Here is a 21,087-nt window from a genome sequence, read left to right on the forward strand (position 1 = left end):
GGTTTAGAGACAAACTGGCCCAGTTTAACCAGAGCCTTTTTCTATTCTACATTTATTGGCCAGCTACCTCTATAAAACAAACTTAACTGAACTCTCTCAACCTCTTACAGTGACCTAGTTTTCAATCATTGTAATATTATATCTTACAAGGATTTCTTTTAGACATACTCATTTCTTCAAATGCAAACTTCAGGTTGATGGTTCATAAAGACAACTTCATTGTGGAGACTGAACGCAAAAGCATTAGACATACAATAGACATCTTAAAAATCAAGTTTATTTCTTGAAATTTGTCCAAGACACTGGAGGAATGTGTATCCAGTGTTTCGAGAAAGAATCATGTTACAATTACCTGTGTATGTTTTGAGGTATAGTTTAATCACTATTAAAGCCACTCTTAAATATCTAACAAGACAGGAGGAAATCTCCTTAAAAGCAGTAGAGGAAAAAAAGAAAAAAAAAAAAGAAATAAAAAAAAAAGAAATAAAAACACTTGTCAAGACTTGCCACTATAAGATTTCAATGGACAAGCTTACAATCGTTAAGAAATCCCTTTTCATCTCACCTTGAAGCCATGCAACTTTGCAACACAGAGCACAGGTGACAGGAAAAATAATATAATCTGAAAACACTAAAGAAAAGTTAACCAAAACTGTTTATTTTGAATGCATTTTGAGAGCTCTGAGTCTAGATGTGATAGACACAGCCATGATGTAAAATACAACCATACAATACATTAGAATCAAAAAGGTACCAAAAAGTACAGTAAAAAATAACACTTCCATCTCTGGAAATGTAAAAGGACACAAAAAACAAAACAAAAAAATAAAACAAATGTGACAAGTGACATTTGCACCCCACCCCCCCAGTTCCTTATGTTTTCTGTACAAAATGAAGCAGAAGTCCAGATTCTGCCAGCTTCCAAAAGTAAAAGACCCCAATGTTCACTGTGACCAGACGGCTGGTTCCTGCTCGGTAGCTTTACGACCTTAAAGAGAGAAAACACAGATTTAGTTGCTTTTAAATCACATTTACAATACATGTATTTTATATTATAAAAAAAAAAAAAAAAAAAAAAAAAAAATGAAGTGAAGAGATGGGGCCTATCATGATCTACCACTACAACCCTACTGTGTCACTACAACCCTCCCCAAACGGATCGTTCTATCGGCCTTATAGTTTGGCTGGGTCAATGAAGATGAATTGGTAATGGAGCGACAATTAAAATTAACCTTACCATGAGTGGTGGGAAAAAAGTTAAAATTCATACCTTAACTACACATGATCAGTATGGCTTGTAGCTACTCTGGTGAGCCCCACGTCTTGGAGTTTTTCCATAGCTTGTATTGCCCTGGTCTAGGGGGGTAAGAGAAGAGCAGAGAAAGGAACTTGAGTCCCTCGTATTCACAAGAACCCAACGGGGACGGTGGGGAAACCCCAAGGTCAATCAGTGCTTACTGTAGTCATATCCTCCGCCGTAGCCGTAGTAGCCTCCGGAGTAATCGTAGTTGCCGTAGCCTCCGTATCCACCGTAACCTTGCTGTCCACCGTAGCCGTAACCCTGGTTACCATAGCCTTGATTCCAGTAGTTGTTGTAGCCCTGATTCCAGTTCTGACCCTGGCCTATAAAACAAAAGAAACCATTTCAAACACACCATATCTGTAAGCGACTTAAACCATAAAGCAATTGGTCTTTACTTAAGCTTTGTGGGGTATTAGAACAGATTTGAGATCAGCCAAATCTTTTAAGATGGATAAAATCTGAAGATTTCACATGTACAATAAAAATATCTGTGTGAGCAATACAAAAGCCCTATTCGGACGGGATTGACTTTACAAGGGTAGATGGATTAATGCAATTTTACCACAGGAGGTCTGTAATCTTAATGGCCAATTCGCACAGGATAAGATATCTCAGTAAAACTAGCAGAAGTGGGAGGGGAAACTCGATTTGCGCTTCGCCGTCATCCTCCTGTTGTCATGTGCGCATTACGTTGCTTCCTGATATCACATGTGCAAACACACATAACCTAATATATATATATATATATATATATATATATATATATATATATATATATATATATATATATATATATATATAAAAAATAGTTATGTCCGGTCGAACGATGTATTAACTGACTTCAGATTGGATAATGTTGGTAATAGGCACTTACCTAACGCTAAAAGATGTTTCGTGCTTTCTGATCTGAATGGTGTGTGGAAAACACTTTTTTTCACAGTTTTGCCACAGACTTGTCCCAGCGTCTAGATCGCAACTGAATGCTTTTAAGCGTCTCCATACTTGAAAAACCACGGAAAACTACTTTTAAACAGGAAATTACTAAATATTTACGTACATTACAGCGGGTCTATTCGCTATTAGGTAATTTTTCTGGACCTTTTTACTGACGTTGTCCATAATGATTACCGAGATGGCACACCGAATAGGGCTATAATCTTATTCAGAATTTGTTATTCGAATTACAAATGTTTAACATTAACCCCTGGTTTCACAGACAAGGCTTTAAAGGGATAGTTCACCCAAAAATGAATATTCGGTTATAATTTACTCACTCTCAATTTGTTCCAAACCTGTATGAATTTCTTTATAAGGGTAAGTGATGATTTTCATTTTAGGGTGAACTATCCTTTTATGCCTGGTCTCAGACTAAAATGCATGTTCGAGACATTTTAACTGAAAGCAACTTTCACTAATATCTATCAGAGCCATTGTTTTGTCTTAAGATGCACATCAATAATATTTTAAGGCATGTTTATAAAAGCTATGTAAATGTCCTAATTGAACTAAGGCCTAATTCCTGGCTTAATCTAAGTCCTGTCTGTGAAACCAGGCCTTAATCAAATTATAAGACATCAAGATTCACAAAGTTTGTTTAAACTAGCCAGCATTAGATCTATATACAGATAGACGACTGTACATCTGTTTTGCTGTTGCAGATCAGTGCATATTTGATAAGCACAGTCATCTAGTTAAACTTTACACAGACTACAGTTTGAGTGGCAGATGAGAAAGTCCAACAGGAGATAGACGTTAGGCTTTACTAACCTCCACGCCCCCTTCCTCTTCCTCCTCCTCCTCCACCAAAGCGACCTCCGTACTGCTGCTGCTGGTACACTTCCTTAGGCTGTGCAATCTTAATCTCACACTGGGAGAAAGAAAAGACAATTGAGTGAATAATGAATGAGTAGTCATAATAAAACACAGCCATTAAAATCAATGCTGAAAATATTTTGTATTGTATAAAATTTTCCATTGTGCTACCCCTTTATTCTTGCCATCAATATAATGTCAAAATATGAACAGCAACCCTGAAGACTTATCACATTTATCAGTAACTAGGTCACACTGGAAACTCACAAGGCCTTCTTTTCCATTTGTGTCCTTGGTTCCACTGACGTTGTGATATTTCTTTTCCAGAACTTTCTTGACAGCCTCTTCATCCTTGAAGGTAATGAAGACAAACCCTCTCCTCTTATTTGTCTTTGGATCCATTGGAAGTTCGATAGTCTCAATCTGCAATGACAATAAATAAATAAGCGTTAACAAATGCACACGTTTAAAATGCAGTAGAGACAACTACAGACGTAAATGTAAAATATCAAAAGAGGGCAGAAAAAAAACAAATGCAGGAAATTAAAAAGTCTTTGCAAATATCAAGAGAATAAGTTTTTACATTGCCAATATATACTTGATAATTTTTTTTATTTTACAAAAACAAATGAATGCATATTTAAGTAAAACCTAATAGATTGTGAATGTCTAATTTTTTTTTAAATCTGGTGTTAAATAAACTACAAAGAATTAAAAAAAAAAACTAAAAAGGAACGCTCCAATACCTCGCCAAAGGCACCAAAATACTCGCGGATCCTCTCTTCTGTAGTTTCAGGGTTCAGTCCACCGACAAAGATCTTCTTAACGGGTTCTTTCTTCATCGCCATCGCTTTCTTAGGGTCAATCTGTCGTCCATCCAATCTGTGCTCTTTTTGTGCTAAAACCTGTGCAAAGAAGAGGAGTTAGAGAGTCTTCGATGGTTACCTACATCACAAGAATATACGTTTTCCTAAGCCTAAGCTTACCTTATCTACACTGGCTGGCTCCTTAAAAAGAATAAACCCAAATCCCCTTGATCGTCCAGTGTTGGGGTCCATTTTGATGGTGCAGTCTGTCACCTCTCCAAATTTAGAGAAGTAGTCTTTAAGATCCTTTTTACTAGTGTCCCAGCTGAGCCCCCCAACAAACATTTTCCTGAGGAAACGAAGCAGAAAAATAGGAGTGAGACCAGGAGGGGGCGTGGTAGCGCAGATTTCACAATTTCTCCATTTCTTGCATAAAAAAACCCCACTTTACTAACACTAATAAACGAAAATAAAACTGCAATACAACACAGATACATTTTTAAACGCACAAAAACACAGAAACGTACACCCAAGTACACACTGAATTTTAAACCGTATATTTATGCTCAATTCACCGAATTCGCCCATCCCCCTACAAAAAAAAAGACACATGGCGCCAACAAAGACGGAAGGAACAAAGGATTTTATGTCCGAGCATTTAGCACAATTATTCCTCGAACATACCCCGCATCTTCCTCTCCTTTGCTCGCGTCAATTTGCCCGCCGTCCGATGCACTAGTTTCGTCTTCATCCCCGGCCGTTTCGTCCGCACCGGCGTCTCCCTGCGCCCCGGCCTGTGCGCTCCCGTTGCCCTCCTCGTACTGCCCGGCTCCGTTCAGGTCGTCCTCGCCCTCATGGCCGTTTTCTGAGGTTTCCATATACTGCTGCTCGGCGTCTGACATGGTGGTAGTTTAATGTAAAAACCTAAAACTGCAGAAAATGTGTGATTGTTACAAAAGGAAGCGCCTTATGTAACGCACAAGCACCACCATTTTGAACAGCGGCGGTTACATTCTCATTCGCAACGGTAATGTAAACATATCGTTGTTTTTATTCAAAAATACACAGCTTTACTGGCTTAGAATTAAATATGACGGTTAACACAACTAAATACGCACACTGGAGCGAACAAATTCATAATTTGCTCGTAAATACTTTACCTTAAAAGCAGCAAGTGAAAAGTCTCCGTGGAACGCTTTCCGCGGTGTGGGCCCTTCCTTATTGCGCCGACAAGCGGTTGGTTTTATATTACTGGATGGTGGATAAAGGAATTTTAGTAAGGGCAAATTTGATTGGATGACTTCGAACGCCTATCAACCTGACAGCCAATTAAATACGTCTTATAGACGTCACAGAAATCCTCCCCCAAACGCGCTTCTTCCGAACCTTCGTGTCGAGTGGGGGAAGAAGTCTTTGTTCTTGTTTGGTTTATAAACATGATGTTGACTACTTGTACATAAAATGAGGTGTATATATATATATTTTTTTAGAAGCAATCTGCAAAGAAGATAATGCAAGACACAGCCGTTTGTATTGGCTATGCTTAGTCAAAATAGTATTACGAAGAGGTTGCAGATACATTTGCAATTGGCATTTGAATCATTAGCATGCTAACATTCATTTTGTTGTTGAGATCGCATAATTATATTTCAGTCTACAGAGTTATTCACATTAAACATTGATTGTGAGTTGAATGTTTGTTTATTGCCATCAGATGGGTACAATTTTATAAAATAGCACGATTTATTGATAGATGATGAATGTGTAAGAATAGGCCTAACGTTACTGTTGTAGTAATCGGTGACAAAAAGATACTGTAAATTTGCACTTTTATCTTACATTAAAATTAACCATGACATAAGCAAACATATATTTGATAGCACAGTAAATCAAGGATTAAATAACATTGTTTATAAACAACATTTAATTTTATTAAGCAGTTTGAATGACATGAGGAAAAACATCCAAAATAGATCAAGACAGTAACTTGTTGGTAAATTCTTGTTGCTTGAAAAACAAATCAGGTTGCCTCCTTTACTACTGTTCCATCACATATTTTGGGCTTATTTGGGTTATTATCCATCAGCCAGTCAGCAAGCCATGTCTGTAAAGAAAAATAATACAGTACAAAAATAACTGAGTAAACAGCAAATAGATATATCAGAAAATCCAGGACACAGTTGTTCAAAAAGTTTAATCTGAATAAGAATGATTTATATTTGGAAATCCCACATCTTGTTATCCAGGATCAGGTAATCTATTTTACTCAGGATCCGGTTTCATAACGCAACATTAGATTGGATCACCACTACATATTACAATGCAGGCTACTGGGATCACTGTAAGTGTTTTTATTTGAAGAGAGAAAACAGCACAATTAAACAATACAAACAAATATACATGCAATAATCGATGCAATTGTTAGAACCTTCTTTTGACCATTTCATTATAATTAATATACAGCCAAAAATGCCTGTTTTTGTTTGATATTGATAGCTTTTTGGGGGATAGCTTCTTTTTTTTTACATTATTGCACTGAAAGTTTTAATTGATAGTCCACTAATATGTCACTGTAACAGTTAAACTAATCAAATGTAAAATATAAAGCTATATACACTGCATGATGCAAATGTTTATTATGTATTGTTAATTATTGTTATAACCATTTTTATAGTGTTTGTTCCTGAATTAAACCATCATCTGGGATCAGGATAGTCTGGGATTTTTTTGGGATCAAAGGTATCCCAAATCCTAAAAAGTTTGAACACACACTGAAGGTTTGATTAAGATGAAAACCATGATTAGATTATGTGACTAATCTGATTTCAGAATACTATTTTCCTTATTTTGAACAACCCATTTTCAAGATCTGATCCAATCAGATAGCTGAAATCCAAATGAATTTCTTTTGAACAATTGGGCATAGAATGTGGTGAATTGTCACTACACAAGGCATTACAGTTTAAGGTGTCAGTGTTAGTGTATTTATACATTTAAGTACAGAGTAGTAACAATTATTATAGTAGTAACTAAAAATAGAGTGTTACTGTTACTTTTTAGAAATATTTTTTTAAATACTTTATCTACTATTAGGGTTAGGATGAGGGTTAATTTCATGTACAGTAATTATGCATCATTTATAGTTATTACTACAGTAACTACATGTAACATCATTATAAACCAAACCCTCATAACCGTATGGAGTATAGTGGTTCTCAACGGGGGCGTTCAGTGAACAACAAGAGGCGTTGGAAGCAATATTTTTGAAAGGGGGGCGTTCAGGTGTTCATGAGTTTACACCAAAGATCCAGGCAAGACAAGATTAAACATGTAATTACTTGCAAAATAATTGCCTACCACATTCTAAAATCTGCCAGTGTAATGCGACAAGAATCAGCATTCACACGCTCAAAAATGTGTTTCACGCTGACAACAATCCGGTGGTGGCTAGAATCACGCAGCGGAGGAATGGAAAGTTGACAAGCCATTAAAAAAGTATCGACTTAAGAACCACTTATATATTTTCAAATATTTTCAGTAAATCATGTTCCCATTCACTCCGGCGACGAATTTTAAAATTAATTAAACTAAATTCTATTTATTAAATAATGCCAAAATGTTTTCTTTGTTCACCAAGTAATTTACTGGTCAGGCATTGTTAACTCGCAAGAATGTAAGTAGAAAATGACAATTTGATGGAACATTTAAATATATTCTGTAATCAAATTTTGATAATGTATTAATTCCGCCGTCACATCTGAGCGCCAAACGGTGCTTGGATAGTTTCAAGATAGTTAAAAATAATTAATAATTGAATTGTTCATATGTGTTTATTCTTGTTAGAAGATTGTTTTTACTGATTATGAACACAAATTATCTTGACAAACCAAATTAAATGTAATTGTATTAATTATACCATTGATGAAAACAAGCTGATACCAAAGTATAGGCCTACAATTCTAACAAATTTTTTTTTTTTCTCGAAAGTAAGGTTAATGTAAGCAGCTTCTCGAAATACTCTCCTAAATGCATAATAAAACCTAAGTGCAAACATTACCGCTTTAATGACCGTATTGCCTATGGTTGTTTTTACTGTCCAATGACATCCCATCTTATATCTACTTTGAGTGGCATGGGAGAGTGTCGAAAAATTCATTTGTTGCCCCTACGAGTTTATAATAGCATATTTTAACAAGATTTTCAAATGGATAATGAAAAAAAAACTGCCAAAATGTTTTTAAATGTTGGCTTTATAAAACTATGTTTTAAACATGTGAATAAGCAGTCTCATATGTCTATTTATTTTTAATATAGGCCTACTATTTATTAATTTATTGTTCTATTTGATTTAACATTTTTACATTTAACATGTATAATCTAACATTTAAAATAAAACAAGAGGTAAGGGACCTGGATAATGGATTGGGGGCGCTGGCCCAAAAAATTGAGAACCACTGCTAAAATTTAGATAAAAAAATTAGATTTTTTTAGATAAAAAAATTAGATACAAAATAACACCGTAAAATAAAGTTACAGAATTATTTTTTTAATACTTTTATGAAGAGATACACTTACAAAGGGGTCCATTGGCTTTTTCTTGCACAGCTCCGTCAGTCCAGTGAGAAGTGTTGGGCTAACATACCGGCTCAGGTAATCTTTGGCAGCATCTCCCATAGGAATGGGTTCAATCACAGCTGAAATACAAATCAGATTTTTATTATGCTTTCAAATATTGTTCATTAAACTCATTTGTTCAGAGTTAGATTCACTCACAGTTGGGAAACATGAACCTGATCTCCTTCTCGGCCGCAGAGAAGGAATCACTGCCATGCACAGCATTGCGCAGGTCACACGTGCCCAGTCTAGCTCTCAGACTGATGGTGACATTCAGTGTTGATGCGCATTTCCCAGAAAGAGAGAGAGAGAGAAAAAAAAAGGACTGTTACTTTGAAACATGACACGTATGCATTTTGAATATAGACTTGTTGCAATGACAGAACTGAGATATGTGATTGATTTAGGCACTGCAATGAACATCAACTTTGTAAATGATTAGCCTGAAGCGCATAAAATCCACAAAACTATCAATTTATTTGGCCTGGAGTTTGAAAGGAACACAAAATGGTGCAACTGTGATAGTTGTCTCGACAGTACATGAGAATTTAGCTTCATAAGTCAGCCATTTTATTATTAAACCACCTGCATAGAGAGATGATTTATTCAATGACATTCATTACCAGTCAGGATGCGTCTCTCTAGCCTTTATGCTGCTGACTGGTCCCATTATGGCTTTCCAGGTGGCAATAGCCTGGTGTCGGGCCAGTGCTAGAGCAACCACTGGTCCGGAGCTCATGAAGGCGGTCAAATGGGGAAAATGCAGCTTCCCATAATGCTCAGCATAGAAATCGCTGCATTGCTCTGGACTCAGTTGAAGCCGCCTTTTCTGTAAAATGAGAAACAAGAATGCAAATCTGGCTAAACTAAATCATTGACCCAAAAATGAAAATTCTGTCAGTAATCACTCACCCTCATGTTGTTCCAACCCCGTAAGACTTTCGTTCATCTTAGGAACACAAATTAAGATATTTTTGATTAAATCTGAGAGCTTTCTCACTCCTCCATAGGCTTCTATGTAATTGAAACTTGCTGGCCCAGAAAGTTAATAAAGACAATGTTTAAAATAATCCAAGTGACTACAGTGGCTCAAAAGGGATATTTCACCACTGGAAAGATGAATGTGTATTTAAATTGGGTCATTTATGTAGTAGAAATGTGAATGTATTTTTGGCTCATGTGGATGAAAGACAACTCCTCCCAGAATGCACTTGCTTCGCTGCTCTACGAGGCCACTCCCAAGCCACGCCTACCGGTTACAGAGGGCAGTATCAGAAGAAATGATACAACTAGGCTACTAGTTGACTTGAAACTGAAAAGACGCCGTTTTATCGTGAGATCCCCCTATGGGCGGGTTGAAAACATGCGGAACGAGCTCCTCCTATTGGCTGTAGTCTCTCGCCTCTGGACAAAAAGCCTCCGATGACGCAAAATGACGATTTTTGCATCATCGGATGTTTTTTTCTAGACACACAATACAGAAATCTTTTGTCTCAGGGGGACACGGGACGGGGGAGGGGAAGCACAGTCATTTGAAAATACTACCGGGTTTCTACTGATACAAAGCTTAATGCTAATCAGTGAAGTATCCCTTTAAGTTTTTCAAGCAACGAGAATTTGTGCGCAAAAAAACAAAAATAACGATTTTATTCAACTATTCATTTTCTTCTGTGTGGGAGTATGTTCACGTAGTGTAATAGCGCAGCGCTTCTGGGTTGTACGTCAGAACGTAGACTCCCTATTGGCCGACGCTGGTCACGTGTGTGATGCATGTGATGCTGGCCAATAGTGAGCCTACGTTCTGACGTACAACCCAGAAGCACTGCGCTGTTACACTACATAAACTCACTCAGAGGCCCACACAGAAGAAAATGAACAGCTGAATAAAAAGTCAAAACTTCAAAAAGTATTCTCGTCACTTGATAAACTTGTGGTTGAGCCACTGTAGTCAATTGGACTATTTTAAACATTGTCTTTACTAACTTTCTGAGCCAGCAAGTTGTTGGTTGGCCAGCAGGTGTTGTTAGGTTTTGTGCTCGTGCACGGCGAAGTCAGAGCTGAAGAAAAAGCTGGCTCAAAACGTCACAACACCCTCCCCCTGTCGGTGATTGGTTGGAACACTATTTGTTTTGGTTTTGATTGTTTGGGTAAACCATTTGTTTTTGTGTGCAGATCTCAGAGCCTAGGATGCCTACAGAGACGCGGTTTTTTGACGGCATGCTTATGGGGCGGGCAGCTGGCGGATCGTTAGGAAAGATTAGATGAATGTGATAAAAATATTTTTGGGCCTGAAATCACTGATTAATTTGTGTTCCAAAGATTAACGAAATTCTTACGGGGTTGGAACAACATGAGGGTGAATAATTACTGACAGAATTTTCTTTTTGGGTGAACTAGTTCTAAGCCATTAATAAAAGTGATAGTATAATTTCTGCTGTTGCTTAAAAGGGATAGTTCACCCAAATCTGAAAATTATCATTTACTCACTCTGAAGTTGTGCCAAACCTGTATGAGTTTATTTTTTCTGCTGAACAAGATATTTTAAAGAATTTTGGTAACCAAACAGTATCTTTTGTTCCTACTATGGATTTCAATGGCTACAGTCAACTGACTGGTTACCCATATCCTTCAAAGTGTCTTGTGTTCCGCTGAAGAAAGAAACTTATAACGTTACAGGGTTGGAACAACTTGAGGGAGTAAGTTAACGTTAAGTAATTACATAATTTTCATTTTGGGGTGAACTTTCTTTACCTTTATTTTACCAGGAAGTCTCATTGAGATCAAAAATCTCTTTTACAAGAGAGACCTTAAACTGAACTATCAGTTTAAAACTAGAACTACATAATTTCATCAATTAACAACTGTCTTGGGTTTACAAAATAACTAAAAAAATTTTTATTTGTGTAAATTAAGTTACAAGAAAACATCTTGTGCATCATGTAAAGTATTTAGTACAAATGTGCAGTGCATTTCCACTCAAGTTACGTAACTTAACGTTAACTTACCTGCAGAATTGTAAATCCAGATTGAAGAATAATGTCCTCAATTTCGTCAGTTTTGTAGATGGCATCAGGTTTGATTAAAGCCAAAGTTCTCTCCACGAAGATACGAGGTTCTGGCATCTGTTTTTGAGGACTGTTGCTGTCCATGACTTTAAACCAGCCAAGTTAACGTTAACTTAACTGTTAACAGTTAACGTTAGTTTGACAATTTTACTTCACGATTAAATTCTAAGTAGCTTTAATTGACAGGGAGGTATCTCTCAAATTATAAATACAAATAGTCTTAGTTACTAGAGTGCAAACACGTTTCTAACCTACAACATAAAAATAGTTTATTTAATTCAGGTGTCTGTATCATGTCGCGTCCTCTGATAAGACTCGGGTTTGTTGGCCTTGTTGCTAGGTTGCAAAAATTAAATCTACATGCAACAGTGCCATCTAGTGGCTGTACAAGCCTATTTCAGTGACTCGCATGGTTACATTTCAGTTCTTAGTTTATTGAAAGGCAGAGAAATTAAAGTAAACAAAGTCAATTATAGCTCTTTTTAAAACTTTTTATTCAGGCATTAGAAAAGGCTTCTATCTGGTTCCAATGGTCACCTGCCACACTCTGATCAGGTTGTCAGTGTAGCCAGCAAAGAGAGTCTGTGACGAGAAAAGAGAAAGGAATTATTATCAGGCACTCTTTTAGAAGCACTATTGATTTAAAAGCATATTACTAATCCCCTCATATTTGCAGGACTGTCATCATAAGGTTTCAGATGTTAAAGTGATTGGGAATAATCAATGGGGAAGCTGGTCCAGACAGAATTTACAGGCACCACATGAGACTGATGAAGTACAAGTTTGCTGTGAAACCCACCTGTCCATCAGCAGACCAGGCCAGAGAAGTGCACTGAGGCGGCTCAGCCTTGCTGTTGGTGGTGATAATGTCCTGCCTCAGCTCATCAACAATGATCTTGCCCTCCAGATCCTGTTGAGACAATACAGTCAAGCTTTGCAACAGCAAAATGAAAGCGGCATTTCTGCTCGAGCCAATAGTTCTCAGAAACAGCCTCTTTATCATCATAGAAATACAGAAGGCGTTAAGAGTTTCATCACTGAACCCTGTGCTCTGATATAAACGGATACTTTGTCACCATAAAAACCAAAACTGACATCGCAGAATTGTTATAAATGATTTATCTGTGCATATTTTTTAAAAATGCACCTGCCCTCATAATCTTTTAAAGTTGGCATGAAATCAAAATTGCCAATTTAGTTTGCTTCACTTGGAAATGCGTCATAACACTGAAGTCGGTTGCAACATTGCCGGTTCACACAGACTTTATTCAAAATAACTACCCCTCACTCTTGCATCTCCTCTGAGGCATTTACCGGTGTGGGGGCGGGGCAACCTGTCACTCGCATCAGATCCACCAATAGCAAACCACAACCATCCAATCAAGTACCAACTTACACTTTCTTGTTCAAGAATATGTCATATGGAAAAGACTATCGCAAATTTAATTTCATGCCGACTTTAAAATATATTGAAGATAAAGCCCTTTACATTCAAAGGAAGTTTATTTTAGGTATACACAGTCCATTGTACATTATATAATATGAATGAGAAGTGTGTATTCACATAAACTCACCCAGATCTTGATGCTGGGTCCAGTGGCGGCACACAGCCAGTAGCGGTTGGGGCTGAAGCAAAGGGCGTTGATGGTGTCCCCACCATCCAGGGTGTAAAGGTGCTTGCCTTCATTCAGGTCCCATAGCATGGCCTGCCCATCCTGAAATATAAGGACAAACACAGTAAATACAGATTGAAAAGCTAACATATCTTCCTGATATCACAAATACTTTGTGTTCAGAAACAGCCTCTTGTCATCACATGAATTAAGATGGCGTTATGTAAGGTTTTCATCATCTCTTTAACACTCAACCCTCATGAACTTCAGTAGTGATAACAGGAAAAAGTGAACGGATTACCTTTCCACCGGAAGCACACAGAGATCCATCAGGAGAAACGGTCACTGTGTTCAGGTATCCAGTGTGGCCAATGTGGTTGGTCTTCAGCTTGCAGTTAGCGAGATTCCAAACCTATAACATGCATAAATCAAACTGGTTACATTAGCAAATATTAAGCTGATTCATGCAAGCTATTCCTGATTAAATTGTTCATTTGCATGTTAATGGTTTCAATCCATTACCCATCATAATTGCAGGACTTGTCAACAGTGCCCAAGAGCTCAGACAATATTAATGTCGTTCTTTAATCACAGGGTAAAGTCATTACAAAAAACACAGATCAACCATTCTAGTTTAAATTAAAATTCAACCACAGGTCTCACCTTGACCATTTTGTCCCACCCGCAGGACACAATAATGGGGTTGCTGCTATTGGGAGAGAAACGCACGCATGAAACCCACTCAGTGTGGCTGTCATCCTGTGGATGAAAGTCAAAATAAAGGGCCTCAGAACAGCACAAACTAATCTAAACGTTAGGGTATTTGTAGTCAAATTTAAGACATTTTACTAAGACCTGCACAAAAAAATGCTATGTCAACACAGAACAAAAAGCAACAGCATGCTTATAACTCTCAAGACAGGCTTTCCTGATAATGTTCGGGGCTCAGACCAATCAAATCAAGACACACTCAAATCAAGATGAAAGACATTTCTTTAGCCAAGCATTCATAACAGGCTTTTCATAAATGTGAACTATTTTATCTGATGAAACAGAATATACAATATACATGATCTTTAGCCTAAAATGCTATGAACAGCAGCAATGCCAATTCTTTTTCTATAGATTACAGATTGCCTTTGGATCCAGCCTTTGTGATGTTTTCAGGCGACGCCGTCAGGTTTCATATGCCGGGAACTTTGGATCAACACAAATTTTAAATATAGTATTTTATATCGTAATCATTACAAGCACAAGTTGTAAATGCTGCCTAACGTCACGTGTTGTGTTAGCTTAACTGAAAACATGATGTTAACGAAACATATTATAGCTGTATATTACTGCCATTGGACATTAATTTGATACTCATCTCTGACTGATAACAGAATACTTCCTAAACCGTAAGATTAAAACAAGCGTTTTCTGTAAAGTGGCTTTGAAACAACGTATTGTGCCTTGCTTTATGAATACACATGCATTTAAAATTGTTTATGTACTAATATCAATAGAGGATTTTGCTGATATGATGCAGTTATATCTAGTTATATAGTTATATTCTGTCCCCAAATTTAAGAGTTTTGTTATACCACTAAAGATATTAAAGACTTTAAATTTGATCAAGCTAAATTAAAGACATTAAGATTTTTTTAGTGACCCACAGGAACCCTGATGATGTGCAAAACTCCCGGTTAACTACTCCGACCTTACAGATGTCTACCTGGATGGTGTACTTGCAGACTCCCAGGGTGTTCCACAGCTTGATGGTCTTGTCTCTGGATCCAGACACGATCTGACGGTTGTCAGCAGAGAAGGCCACGCTCAGAACATCCTTGGTGTGTCCAACGAATCGGCGGGTTGTAGTGCCACTAGGAGAGACAAAAGGACAAATTCAGATTAATTTGACATCAAGTAGTCATGTTGTGCACTACAAGCTGACACTCCAGATAGATGATGGCTATGGGATATTGGTAGTATGTTTATAGCAAGTTTATTGCCATTACAGCTTCACAAGTTATTTCATAGCAGATACAAATTCAGCATTCAATGAAACATGAGAGATGAAAATATTTGATTAAAAATCAACTAAGACAAGACTAATTTTGTACATAACTCAATTTAAATCTGTGATAAAAAATAAGTCACTTTGTGGTTTCATGAAATAAAAAATTGGGCAGACTAAAAATATGTTTACAGTCAAGTTTGTGCCACAATATTGAGATTTTGGTGCTTCTTCGCCCTCCAATAAACACCCACGAGTTACATTTTGACTTTATGATTGTTTTAAATTGTGAAAATGTTTACAGAAACCACAAATTAAATTAAAAAGAATGATTTTTGTGTGACTTTTCTGGTATTAATTTTTAAGTAAAAATAGGATATTTAAACAAGACACTATTTAGATGCCTTTTAAATATGAGGATTGGGATTTCACATTTGAGGATGATAATATTTGGGGTCCAAATATTCTTTGGGTCATAAGAGTTAAGTTCAGAAACAGCCTCTTTTATCATCACAGTGAGACAGACGGCGTTTGAGTTTCATCACCACTTCTAAACCAATGGATGATAGATTGAGTGACTTCCCATGACCATTCCCTCCAAATACTCACGTTGTCAGATCCCACAGGCGCAGGGTGCTGTCCCAGGAGCCAGAGAGGGCGAACTGACCATCCGATGAGATGACAACATCACTCACGAAGTGGGAATGGCCCTTCAGAGCACGCTGGGGGATGCCATAGTTGGTCTCATCACGGGTCAGCTTCCACATAATGATGGTCTTGTCTGCAAGATGGACAACAGAAGATCATTCACCATATCTTTGACTTATAAGCTTTCATTTGTTGCAGATTTTTGACAACTGGTGGCATACAAAACACACCAACTTTCACTAATGCTGCATTATGAACCATTCCGGAACCATAAATAAGTTTTGATAACGGTTTACACAGAACTAGAGCAGAACGGACTTATTACTCAGTGTAATTTACAAGGGCTCATGTATTCGGATACTCATTTGGCTCAAGCGCGGCTCTGTGGACACTTACCCCGGGACGCGGACAGAATCATGTCGGGAAATTGGGGTGTTGTGGCGATTTGGGTGACCCATCCACTGTGACCCTTAAGGGTACCCCTTACCGTCATCTGCTCGGTCATTTTGGCGCAGGATAGAATCACCTATAAAGGTGGATGGCGTTGGATTTTGTCGGAGGGCCAAATCCTCCCTATCTCTCGCAGTGTGGCAAGAGGAAAAGGACGCGGCACACCGGAAGCAAAACTCTTGAGGGTGAAGCGTCTTCTTCGGGTCGCGTTCGCGCATGTGAGAACAGTTCACTGCCATCTAGTGTGTGGATTACGGAGCACTTTAAACAACAAGGCTGTCATATTTTAATAAATGTTAATAAAGTTCCCAAATCGTACGTAATAATTAAATAATTGCAATGTTTAGGGTGAATAAAGGGCAAGTTGCTAAAATGGTGTATGTAGAGAGGCCCTAAAGGTAATTTCTTTAATATATGCATATTAAAGTGAATAAATGGTAACTACCGGTAGTTAAATTATGCAAACAGTACAATAAAAATGCATTACATGCTCTTTACTATGAGCCTTTTTTGCTTGTATATAGCCAGAGGTGGACGAAGTACACAGCTTCCTTACTTGAGTGAAACTGGTCAAATATTACTCCATTACAAGTAAGAGTTGTAAAGACCTATTTTTACTTAAGTAAAAGTACAAAAGTACTCGTTTTTAAAAATAGGCTACTTAAGTATCAGAAGTAAAAAGTAAATGTCAATGCATTGTTTTATTATTGTTGCATTGTTGTATGTAATACTTAAAGTACCGCATGCCTCTGAATCTATGCCTGCATACCTATTTTTTTACAGTCTATGCTGCATACCTACCCTCATATCAATATCAAATTTATTTCTAGAACACAGTTCCAGTAGTGGGATTGAATGTGAGATTGAATAAGTGCACTCAATAACGTCCACAATGGTTTCGGACACCCAAATGGCTGTTCCTTCAAATATTGCCCTATTTAAAGTTTTTTGGCTTTTAGTATGAATATGTTAGCCTTACTGTTATCTATAAGCCAGTGTGCTCCAAAAAAGTGACAAAATTTGCATTTAGAAAACCAAACCCAAGGTTGAAAATGAAAATCAGGTTTATGTCAGAATCCAATGTCAGATTGACGTTGATCTCCAATGTTGGACAGACGTTGTATTGTGGTTGAAAATGAAAATCGGGTTGACGTCAGAAACCAACATCAGTCGGGTTCTGACGTCAACCCGACTTTTATTTTCAATCAATGCAGCGTCAATCTGACATCGGGTTCTGAGGGCCGATTAACCATAGGGCTAAAGCCCCGGGGCCCGAGCAAGGAGGGGGCCCGTGATTGGCTGTGGAGCATATGACTAGCCATCGGTAACGCTGATTGCCAAAGTCTTACCACGCCCCACACAAATCAGTCCTGTTACTTGGTGGCGCCTTGCCGTAAATTACATGCATTATCATGGTATCATTATTAATATTATTAATTGACCATTTGCAATAGACCCTTCTTTAGTTACTCACGAGTCACACCACACATCTTACTCACGCAGAGTTTTCGGTGCTGATGCAGTAGTGACGCGTTCATAAACGGCACCTAAAAGCTGTCACAAAGAACCAGCAAGTAATGATTATGAATATGTAAAATATTGCAATGAGACATTTTAATTGTTTACTGCAAAGATTAAGTTGACGATAGGCTACTGACTCGCAATCTTCAGTAGTTAATGCGCTGGGCCGGAGAAAAATGCAAATTTCGATTACATAGTTTTATTTTGTTTTGAATGGTTCTGTTTAAAAGTAAAGATTTCAAGCTTTCTGTAGATAATAGATAATATTTTTTTTTTAAAATAGGTCTGTGAGGTGAGTAGGCTACCTTATATACGCTGAGTTTCGGGATGTTCTTAAGCTCTAGTTCAGGCGCCGGTTGGATTATATAGGCTATATTTAGCCTACTTTTTATTTAGGCTATTAAATACAGGAAATTGGTTAATGGAAAATGTATTAAAATTAAGATACAATTAATACAAAACGAAATTCGATTTAAAGAAAGGCTTTGTGCTTTCTGTTTGAGGTCTCTGTGAAAGTTTTAAAGTCTTTTAGTACCGCTTCTGGAGAACTGTCAGCCTAACATTGTTTTTTTTCCTCATAAATACGAAAACGAAAAATAAAAAACAAAAGACTTTTTTAAAAAGACAAACCATCATTTTTTGGAAAAAAATTATGGATTTATAGCGTTTTGGGAAAAAATGGATGGATTTATAACGTTTTGGGGAAACAAATGGATGGATTTATAGCATTTTGAAATAAAAAAAACAAAACAACAACAAAAAAAAAAACAAAAACATTTTAACAGGATAAATTGAATATTCACAAAAGGGTCTAGGTAAAAATAAAAAAAAAATCCTGCAAACTATTAAAATGGATTTATCGCGTTTTTGAAAAGAGTTCCTCATCATTATTGTAAGATAATATTACTTGTATAATGACAACATTTTGCTCATTATCCACCCCTATATCCACTATTATCAAGTCATATTATGCAGGGTATGCAGTAACTCGTAGCCCCGGGGCCCAGTGAGGCCTTAATGCGGCCCTTCTGATGTCAATCAGATGCAGGGTTCTGACGTCAACCCGACTTTCATTTCCAACCAAAATGCAACCCCTGCAACCAAACTCATCCCCTGACTGACGTTACTACTTTCTACTCAAGGACCTTGACAGAATTGTAGTGGAGTAAAAAGTACGATATTTGTCTTTCAAATGTAGTGAAGTTAAAGTAAAAAGTTTCCAGAAAAAATAATACTCAAATAAAGTACAGATACTCAAAAAGTGTAGGCTACTTAGCCTACTCATGTAAATGTACTTTGTTACTGTCCACCTCTGTCTATAGCAACTATATATGGGGCGCCGCTTGTAAAGCGGCTCACGCTGAAAATAACAGTAACATATTATGTCACATTTAACTTCAAACAATGTTTAAAAAACTGGTATGAATTTTTGACGGTCACTTTTTACCACATTTACAACAATATTTGTCAACTTAGAGATATTTTAAAAAGTTAAATCTAAATATTAAATGTTACACCTAAATGTTAAATGTTAAATCTAAATGCTAAATCTAAATGTTAAATCTAAATCTAAATGTTAAATATAAATATAAATGTTAAATCTAAATATTAAATCTAAATGTTAAATATAAATGTTAAATGTTAAATCTAATCTAAATGGTAAATCTAAATATTAAATCTAAATCTAAATGTTAAATCTAAATGTTAAATCTAAATCTAAATGTTGAATCTAAATCTAAATGTTAAATCTAAATGTAAAATCTAAATCTAAATCTAAATGTTGAATCTAAATGTTTGGGGTGAAACTAAATATTTAACTAATATGCAAATTCAAAATGCCGGTAACAGGAAGTGCCAAAATAAAAGCTCTAGGTGGTCAGTGTGTGTTTATAGCATGGTTTATAGTGTCAAATAACAAATAAAAACCATCTCATCCGAGGAAATTGACTCTTGGACATAGATTATCGTGATAATAACTACCTAAAATAATAAACATGTTTGGAGAAACCGTATTTGAAGAGTATTGTCACTTTTATGAAAAGTGCGGGACTTATGACCTGTAGCCATAATAGCCAGCCACTAGGGGGCTCACTTTGACTGAATGTCATGTCATTACTCTGTCATCACGATACTCTACAGTTTCTCCAAACGTGTTTATTATTTTAGGTAGTTATTATCGTTATATTATAGTTATTATTATGAGATGGTTTTTATTCGTTATTTGACACTATAAACCATGCTATAAACACACACTGACCATCTCGAGCTTTTATTTTGGCACTTCCGGCATTTTGAATTTGCATATTAGTTAAATATTTAGTTTCACCCAAAACATTTAGATTCAACATTTAGATTTAGATTCAACATTTAGATTAAGATTTAGATTTAACATTTATATTTAACATTTAGATTTAGATTTAACATTTAGATTTAGATTTAATATTTAGATTTAACATTTAGATTTAGATTTAACATTTAACATTTAGATTTAGAAATAATATTTAGATTTAACATTTAGATTTAGATTTAACATTTATATTTATATTTAGCATTTAGATTAAATATTTAACATTTAGGTGTAACATTTAATATTTAGATTTAACTATTTAAAATATCTCTAAGTTGACAAATATTGTTGTAAATGTGTTAAAAAGTGACCGTCCAAAATTCATACCAGTTTTTTAAACATTGTTTGAAGTTAAATGTGACAAAATGTTGCTGTTATTTTCAGCGTGAGCCGCTTTACAAACGGCGCCCCATAACTATATATATATATATATATATATATATATATATATATATATATATATATATATATATATATATATATATATATATATATATATATATATAAACACCCACAATGTTGCTTTTTTCCCCACAATGTTGCTGAAACTAACTATACTTAAAAACATAATAGTAGCATACTTGAAATTTTAATATGATATGAACCAAAAAATTAAATATATATTTGGTTTGGAGCCAGGCCGTTTAATTTATGTCCCTAATAATTTTAAGGATTGTATGCGTAAAGCCTACTGGTTACATTAATATTGACCAGTGGGGGTTACTACATCAAGCTTTTTTGCTAACTTATAGGCCTGCTATAAAATATTAATTTATTTATAATAAAGGTAGAAAATAGATGGAAGAAAACACCAATGACTAGGAACAAAGTAATTTATCTAAATCAATTAAATAAATAAAGAAATTATATTGAAAGAAAATAGGCCTGTATTGGTCTAACAAATAATAT

General features: G+C 36.1%; 3 protein-coding genes across 4 annotated transcripts; all 3 read right to left on the reverse strand.

Annotated features, from left to right (window-relative positions):
- Nucleotides 1-261: 261 nt before the first annotated feature.
- On the reverse strand, nt 262-5,159 carry hnrnpaba (heterogeneous nuclear ribonucleoprotein A/Ba). 2 transcript variants are annotated; one of them, XM_081382017.1, is made up of 9 exons: nt 5,082-5,159; nt 4,606-4,851; nt 4,102-4,270; nt 3,862-4,020; nt 3,383-3,538; nt 3,071-3,170; nt 1,459-1,623; nt 1,271-1,356; nt 262-988 (listed from the first exon to the last, which is right to left on the reverse strand). In XM_081382017.1, exons 2-8 carry the CDS (start codon nt 4,821-4,823, stop codon nt 1,286-1,288), a joined length of 1,038 nt encoding a protein of 345 aa, XP_081238143.1. In that variant the 5' UTR covers nt 4,824-4,851; nt 5,082-5,159; the 3' UTR covers nt 262-988; nt 1,271-1,285. The 2 variants fall into 2 exon arrangements, with proteins under 2 accessions (XP_081238143.1, XP_081238144.1); XM_081382018.1 differs by lacking the exon at nt 1,271-1,356.
- A 446-nt stretch (nt 5,160-5,605) lies between these two features.
- Nucleotides 5,606-11,960, reverse strand: nme5 (NME/NM23 family member 5). The gene is made up of 5 exons (XM_081382021.1): nt 11,541-11,960; nt 9,159-9,364; nt 8,695-8,795; nt 8,497-8,615; nt 5,606-6,025 (listed from the first exon to the last, which is right to left on the reverse strand). The coding sequence occupies exons 1-5, from the start codon at nt 11,682-11,684 to the stop codon at nt 5,942-5,944; spliced, it is 654 nt and encodes a 217-aa protein (XP_081238147.1). The 5' UTR covers nt 11,685-11,960; the 3' UTR covers nt 5,606-5,941.
- Nucleotides 11,961-12,070: 110 nt separating this feature from the next.
- Nucleotides 12,071-16,550, reverse strand: rack1 (receptor for activated C kinase 1). The gene is made up of 8 exons (XM_081382020.1): nt 16,257-16,550; nt 15,822-15,993; nt 14,931-15,078; nt 13,877-13,972; nt 13,515-13,625; nt 13,175-13,315; nt 12,400-12,510; nt 12,071-12,182 (listed from the first exon to the last, which is right to left on the reverse strand). Exons 1-8 carry the CDS (start codon nt 16,363-16,365, stop codon nt 12,117-12,119), a joined length of 954 nt encoding a protein of 317 aa, XP_081238146.1. The 5' UTR covers nt 16,366-16,550; the 3' UTR covers nt 12,071-12,116.
- Nucleotides 16,551-21,087: the final 4,537 nt, after the last annotated feature.

The sequence above is a fragment of the Scardinius erythrophthalmus genome (assembly GCF_964197995.2).
Source record: "Scardinius erythrophthalmus genome assembly, chromosome: 13".
Taxonomy (NCBI): domain Eukaryota; kingdom Metazoa; phylum Chordata; class Actinopteri; order Cypriniformes; family Leuciscidae; genus Scardinius; species Scardinius erythrophthalmus.

Coding starts and splice junctions, on each gene's coding strand:
- rack1 (XM_081382020.1), bottom strand. CDS start 16,365: ATGACCGAGCAGATGACGGTAAGGGGTACCCTTAAGGGTCACAGTGGA. Junction 13,973..14,930: donor TCTGCAAGTACACCATCCAG/GTAGACATCTGT, acceptor TTTCATCCACAG/GATGACAGCCACACTGAGTG. Junction 13,626..13,876: donor GGTGGGACAAAATGGTCAAG/GTGAGACCTGTG, acceptor TGCATGTTATAG/GTTTGGAATCTCGCTAACTG.
- hnrnpaba (XM_081382017.1), bottom strand. CDS start 4,823: ATGTCAGACGCCGAGCAGCAGTATATGGAAACCTCAGAAAACGGCCAT. Junction 4,271..4,605: donor AAAGGAGAGGAAGATGCGGG/GTATGTTCGAGG, acceptor TCGTTTCCTCAG/GAAAATGTTTGTTGGGGGGC. Junction 1,357..1,458: donor CGGCGGAGGATATGACTACA/GTAAGCACTGAT, acceptor TTACCCCCCTAG/ACCAGGGCAATACAAGCTAT.
- nme5 (XM_081382021.1), bottom strand. CDS start 11,684: ATGGACAGCAACAGTCCTCAAAAACAGATGCCAGAACCTCGTATCTTC. Junction 9,365..11,540: donor CTGGATTTACAATTCTGCAG/GTAAGTTAACGT, acceptor CTCATTTTACAG/AAAAGGCGGCTTCAACTGAG. Junction 8,796..9,158: donor AGAGAGACGCATCCTGACTG/GTAATGAATGTC, acceptor TGTCACCATCAG/TCTGAGAGCTAGACTGGGCA.